The 7,500-nt window shown below is 33.3% G+C and overlaps 2 protein-coding genes across 3 annotated transcripts in view; both read right to left on the bottom strand.

The window, feature by feature from the left end:
* LOC122243722 (uncharacterized) overlaps positions 1-1,034 on the bottom strand; it is an 11,100-nt gene extending 10,066 nt beyond the window's left edge. Inside the window, exon 1 of one of the 2 annotated variants that reach the window (XM_086541085.1) lies at positions 858-1,034. The gene's annotated coding sequence lies outside the window, so the exon portion shown is untranslated. Of the gene's footprint in view, positions 1-714 lie in introns of both variants that reach the window. The other variant, XM_043001376.2, reaches the window with a different exon arrangement.
* Positions 1,035-2,323: 1,289 nt separating this feature from the next.
* The window catches only part of LOC122243723 (27 kDa glycoprotein), a 5,429-nt gene continuing 252 nt past the window's right edge, over positions 2,324-7,500 (bottom strand). Inside the window, exons 1-2 of the mRNA XM_086541084.1 lie at positions 7,468-7,500; positions 2,324-7,359 (exon numbers count right to left, since the gene is read on the bottom strand). The exon at positions 7,468-7,500 is cut by the window's right edge and continues 252 nt beyond it. Coding sequence (XP_086397210.1) covers positions 7,137-7,359; positions 7,468-7,500 — 256 coding nt within the window. The 3' untranslated portion in view covers positions 2,324-7,136. The remainder of the gene's footprint in view (positions 7,360-7,467) is intronic.

Below are 7,500 nucleotides of genomic sequence, written 5' to 3'. Positions count from 1 at the left end.
TAGCATTCTATTCTATCATGGTAAGTTGTTCATGAATACCGATGCGGTCTTTTTACCATCATAATTGTAGTTCCCAGCGTATTTATCATGGTAAGTGCGTTAGTGAATCCGGCCTCTGGCTGGTGCACTACATGATCATGCGGGTAGCGCTTGGATGCAGCCAGTGCAGGCAAATAGCCCAATGTGTAAGGTTTCTGTGTTTGAAATATCCCAGTGCTTTGACCATTTCGAGCCAAAGCAGCTCCATTAGCAATGGGCAAGGGCAAGGGCTGTCGCCCACGTTTGTTGTTGTACCATTTTTTTGACATTATTACTCATCCTGGGTACAGAAACATGTTCTTTTTCCTATAGTTTTCAATGTGTTTTCAGTGATTTTGTCCTCTGTATTTGACATAAATCACTTATCTATTGTTAATACCAATTGATTTCCAACTAAAAATAATAAATCCAAAGTCACACCACACACATAAATGCAATTGAAATGGCATGTTTCTCGGTCGCTTTCCTCAGTAGCATTCTAACCTGACCTGACCTAGCCTTGCTAGCCCCATTGTTGGTAAGTAGCCTAGCCTAGTTCCAGAGAAGAGGAATTATTTAATACATTTATCAACTGTATAAATGTAATGCAATCATAATTGTTCATTCTTAACATAAATTTTACACCAACTTCATCAGGTTACCGACACCGGTAATAAGAAATGAAATAGAACCTACCAGCGGTGTTTATCCGGAAACACAATGGCCTTTGTGCTCATGTCCCCTGTGGAAATGACATACAGTCGATTGCACTCATACTAGCTTCAAGTTACAACAAGACAATTACAAAAACTCAAGTTAAATCCTGTTCTATCTTTTACCATCATAAAATCGATACTACTGAATTCATGGTAAGTCCTCTCATATCTCCCAGGTGCATTGCTGGGCCATCGCTAATTACGTATGAATTAACAATTAGCCAGTCTCTACCATCATTACCAAACTTTCTTAGGTAATGAAGTATGACCAATCACATTGAAGCTGAACTTGTTTCAGTGCGAGAGCCAATCAGCGCCCGAATTCAGAGAACAGCTGACGAGGGAGCATTTGTATAATTGTTTATTATGATTTCCTTTCATAATGCTCAATTTTATAGTTATAATTAGATAACGAAATTAATAATAATTATTGTAATAACAATAGCATATATGACAGTGATTGTTATAATAGTAAGGATGATAAAACAAAAGCATCAAAAACCAACAACTACAATGATAAAAACAATAATAATAGTAATATAAGATAATAATAATAATGATTATAATGATCATAATAATAATAATAGTAATATAATAATGACGATAGTAGTAGTATAGTATAATGAAAATAATGATCAATATCGATAAGGATACTGATAACAATAATAATGACAACATAGACATTTTTTTCTTTCTTTTAATTCATTAATACTAGATGACAAGATATCACATCAAATGGTGGCAGGACCATCCACCGGGGATGAGATATTTTGCCATGGCTATCCTCCTGCTGGCCATTTATGAAACTATAACTTTTTTACCAAATGACTACCAAATGCTATGGATTTGTTGGCATATGTATATAAGTCAATACAGTTTTTTCTCACCTGAAAAAAAATCGATTTATGTTTTTTTTCTCTTAGATATATATATTTTTATGGCATATATTAACGAATTTATTCCGTCGCAGGCATCACGAGAGCGGTATTATAATACTGCTATTATGATCTATCATTATCATTATTATTGAAAGGGTTAGGCCAGGATTAACAACCTGACTTGTTATAACAGCCAACCCAAGTGTTCTCAGACTTGATGTAACATGAATAGTTCAATATTGATTGGTTCCTATTCATGCTTGAGGCATACCCCCCCTCCCTCCCATCCATTGTTGCATTGAAGCAAGATTTTTCTCTGGATGTGCGAACTACAGCAAATATTCTTTTGTTCACATGGGACTGAGAGATTTATATATTTTTCCCTTGTAGAGTAACTATCTGGCCAATGTGGTGAACAACCATTATTTCTTTATTCTGAACTTGACTGACCATCCCTTTCATGAAATTATCATAAGGAAATGAATCAATAGGTTGTATATAATACCTTGAACATAAACTCTGGATTATATGCATTCATATATGTAGCGGCAAGACCTGCCAAAACCTCAGGCTGCAATTTTTTCTACATGTACACAACCTCTCTTTCTTTGTGCAGCATTGTTTATAATTTAGTAGATTATTAATGTCTAAAAAACTACTTTTCATGTCTTAACTCTTTTATAAAAATGTGCAGGTTAAGGAAACGCCATAAACTGTATACAATTTATTGTATAAATGTAAGCAAATGAAGATCACTTCCATTTATCTGTCATACCAAAATGATATTTAAAAATTGCTTTGTTTCCACATTTAGAGGTAAGACTAGAAAGGAAGCCCATAAAAAAAAGAAAAAAAAAGAGAATTGAGATGCATGTGATGCAATCTCTAGATCACACGGCTCCTTGTACATCAACCATCAACTTACAGACAAAATAATAATGTATGCATCTTTCTGTGGGTTTCCAACTGTATAATTAGCATTGCAGAAGATTAAACAGCTATCAAGAGTGCACTATCTATATTTTCAACCACATGTAAATCAGGAATGAGTATGTAGGAATGTGTTTAAAATGAGTGCATTTATCTAGCTTCATTCCTAATATTAACAGGAACTATATAACTTATCCATTCTATTAGAAATTCAAACTCTCTCATTCTTGTCTACATACATTTAAGTAAGCAAGTGCATGATGGCCTCTACTTCCATACTAAATATTAATATTTTAATTCTCATATCTAGTTCAATATATACAATATAAGATTATTTTTCATAAGTCTGCTGTCCTTTTTTTAAGTATATTGAAAAGTGCAATATCATATGTATCTTGCTGTACATAACAGTGAATATATTACATTCTGGATATTGTAAACAGAACTGATATTGACTTAAACACAAAATAATTATGCTGAACTAGATCGGTAAAATAAATAGATAAACTAATTAAAAATCAAGACAGGTTAGTCACGATAGTCAACATATCTCTTATATTTCCTCTAATCATATGATCTTATTCACATATCATGAAACCAAAATCCAAAAATTATTCTTAAGTCGGGATGTAACAGTCTTGGATTCTGGCTTTTTTCAAGAAATTAACTTATGCACATTTTCTAGCATATCCTGAAAGCATGGGCATTGTGAAGCAACTTTAGGTGGGGGGGGGGGGGGGGGTTGGACAAAGAATTTACCTGATCAAGACAAATTTGCCTGGAATTTTTCAGTCATAAAGTATTTCTGCCTGAAACTTGTCAAAATAATTTTACTGGAAATGTTGCTGCACAAATATATACAAATGCACACAACACCCCTCCCTGTATGGCAAGAGAATGGTTTGATCATTTTAAATCATGATTCTGGCCATACTTATGTGGCATTATTACAACTAGTCTTGTTATTTTTCTCTAATTGCATAAAATAAATGCAAAATTAATTCAACATAATGTATACATGTAAAGATTCACCATAAATACTACTGTCTTGTTACTATTATGTGCTCCTAGTGCCACATAATATGCTACTTTTTCTAAGATTGTCTCCTACACTATGTACATAAGAGTTTTTCCGTCATTGCAAAAATCACATGTAATTTCAGCTTGTATTTTACTCAACGGCAACCACCATCCATGTAAAATATGTATTAACTGAAGTAAATACAACCCAAATCCATTTGATACTCATGAATTTACTGTCTGGTAAAAAGATATATTTTTTTAATGTTTAGTTACAACTACTATCCTCAAATCGTATCTTAAATCATGTGATCTAACATAAACAAAGTATCCATTATATACATTAATAAATACATGACCCTCTTGCAGAAAACAGCAGCTCCCAATTTCTTGGCTTAGTGCTACATCAGACTAGATTAGGTACATGCTGAAGTTAGAAGATTATCCTTCAATACTATTCATATAAAAAATGTTAACTATTTAATACAAATATCTAACAATATTATATTGGTTTGTGACTGGGGAGGGAGGGATTGTGGGTGTGTGCACATGCATGTACATAAACATAAATAAACATGCGTATGTATGTGCATTGTCCGTGTGCATGTTTAAGGGGATACATATTTAAGGGCTTATTTTATTGAAATTCAACAAAGGACAGAACTTTGATTTCCTAAGATATTGCGATCTGGCACATAGGTTAGACTTGGTAGTCAGTCAGTAGCATATCCAATTCTTTTAATATCTTCAATTATACTCATTTATTTTCAACTAATTCATATCCATAAATTACACATGGGATGCACATTATTATGGGTATTTTTCTAGTCAATTTTGAATGAACACTCCTTCTGTTTTCTTCCCAACTTTCTATATCAGTTTCCAATTATATATCTATATTACAAATCTATACAACTACAACCTTATTTTCTGTTTGTAAAGCAAGTTTTCCATAAACATTTTCAGTCTAGAAAATACAATCTTTTCATGTCTTCTCATGTTCATTGCAAAATTAGATGACATAATTCAAGTAATATCTTCCTTTTTTTCTCCTTTCCAAGAAAGGCTAAAATACAGAATCCTGCACTTCAAATGCAAATCCAAAACCTCCCTTGACTAATGTTTACCCGTAGACTATTTATACTCCCAACTTCAAAGTACTGTAATGCTTACTTGAATATCACCATTACTAATGTTGTTGCAAAACTAATAAACTTCATAGAGCAACCAACTCAAATATATTAACCCACTCATGATGGGGGCATTCCAGCCTTGCATGTTACAATGCCGGGGCTCTCCAACACATAGGCCTAAATCAGTTAAATAAACGACGCCGTATGACATCACCCAGCGAACGGGCCTTGAATGCGCGGTACCCGTGGTGTACCACCCTTCCAGAGAGGGTTAACCAATTGATGTTGGGTACATGCTCTGTCAATTATGGTTTTGTCACAGGTCAAGGTCTATTTGACTTCACTTATTTACCCTACTCCTTGAAATTCCTTAATATAAATCTGTTATTATTATCATTATTATTAAATATATTGCTAATAACAATGATAGTCTTAATAGTGCTTTGCATAATAATAGTATGAAAAACAATTTTAAGTCTAACATTCATGGAATGGGGGTAAGTAAACAGGTGAGAGTAGGTTAGCCTAATATTTGACTTATGGTGAATAAGCACTAATGCACAACCATAGTGGGAAGTGCATATATATACATACATTCCTGGCAACAAGTTGAAGCAGTCTTTTATTGAAAATTCCTTGTTTAACTTTGTGACATCTACTATAAGATGGAAAATGTGTACCTACCAAGAAAATTGTCTGATGATAAATATATTTCTGAACTGGTCACACTATGCTCCCAAAGAAAATAAAAGAAAATGCAGTTGATTCAAGGAGCAAAAGTGATGGAGAAAATGTGCAAAAATTAAAACACTTTTTTTGGTAATAAGATGTTCCTCCGCCACACAGAACGATTAGCAGGTTCCCTGCCACCCCAGTTAACCTGGATGAGTAAGCCTGATAACCAAATATCAGTCATCACTATTAGTTGAATATTAGGCTTACCTGACCTCACTTGTTTACCCTATTCCATGAAGTTTGGGGTTAAAATTGTTTTTGATACTATTATAATATTATAATGGACATTTTTGTAAGTATCATTATTATAAGCAATGTCTCTACTAAAAATATTAATAATAGTAACAGATTTATATGATGAAAATTCAAAAGAGGACTGGAATTCCTAAACCAAAATTTATCAAAATGTTTCTATAAGCTGAAAAGGAGAGGGAGATGGAGAGAAAGAGAGAGAGAGAAAAGGGGGGAGAGGAGGGAGAGAGGGTGAATGAATGAGTGAGTGAGCGAGTGAGTGAGTGCAACACACACAACAAGAGGTATTGTCAGCCTATAAACGCTCTCCTTATAAAGTGAAGAAAGAGCACATGAGTGTTACAATAACCATCATAAGATGATTTAAAGTATAGCATTGCTCCCAGATATACAAACAAATGTTGAGAGTTTTTAAGAGTCGGCACAGAACAATAAATATTCAGCATTCAGCATTCAAGTTTGATTTTGTTCGAGATGAACATTATTCATTCATGCAAAAAGGGTTTGCATTCTTGCCACAGTTAACCACAGTTTGCTGATAAGGGTAAGGAGATTAATCATTTGAATTGTATAGAATAAAATATGTTACTTAAACAAATGGTTATATTCCTGCCAGGCTTTTATGGATGAAAGTGACACTACATGTACCCCAAAGGTTAGATGATAAAAAAGTACTGTTTACATAATGATGATAATAATTGGCACAATCATTTTCTCCAAACCCTCCTATTTCTTTGGTAATGCTTTTCTAATTACTGACTTGTTTTAGCATATACAATAAGCATAAAAAAAAACTAGATGAAATTCTGTAGTTCCTAAAATAATTATTAAAGATCTCAATGAGTAAAGAACTACTCAAATAAAATATTACAAATTTTGTCGCTAATTTTAAGCAATAAATCATGTTTCTAGACCTGACAGATGTACATTTACACAGACAAAAGTACTTGCATACCCTCAAACATATGCAGACAAACATCATGCCTGCATACACCCATAGCACAAATACATACACACACAAACACAAATTTTATATCATATATATAAATATATAATACTCATACTTAAAGCCATAACTTCCATTACAAATGTCTTTATAACTACAAATCCTAAATAGAAATAATAATACAATCACATAGATTAATCATTTATAATGATAACAATAATAAATACATGAATAAAAATTTGCATTTAGTTGATGATTCTTACTCCAAATAATATTTTCCTAAATATCATGATCACAGCCTCGGCAAACTCTCCAGCAACTCACTCACACCTGTACTTAGTAAGACTAAGTACATCTCTAATTCTGTACTGAATTAAGTCTAAGTACACCTCTAATGCTTGTTATGTACTTTACTAAATTACTCCCTATAATCTCATAAAGTTTGGAGGGGAAATTTGTATCCAGAGTAAAATGTCAATTCCATATCACTCTACTCATTCTGTCCCCTTTAGAGAAGGATATTGGCTGCAGTGAGGGCTGCTGCTATGAGAGTGAGGGTGTCAGAGAGGATGTACTGCGATTGTGATGCTACAGTTTCTGCCCCGCTTGTCTGCCAGCATGGTGTCACTTTTAAAACTTGGATTATGAGGGAGTCCAGAATGTTGGCTGGTGTTGGGTCTTCACATTTTTCAGTGTGCTTCACAACACACTGATGCATGGCATTTAATTTCCTGAAAGATTAATGAAGAAATAAAATTACTATTATAGTAAAAAATAAACAAAAACAAATTGTGTAAAATTTAAAACACAATCAAAAGGAATAACAGATCACTACTTACTTGCAGTTTGCCTCATTTATTGTAAACGTTTCA

Source organism: Penaeus japonicus, unplaced genomic scaffold (genome assembly GCF_977035675.1).
Source record: "Penaeus japonicus unplaced genomic scaffold, GWHDUDI00000001_assembly GWHDUDI00000010, whole genome shotgun sequence".
NCBI classification, from domain to species: Eukaryota; Metazoa; Arthropoda; class Malacostraca; order Decapoda; family Penaeidae; genus Penaeus; species Penaeus japonicus.
This window is presented reverse-complemented; position numbering and strand designations above follow the sequence as displayed.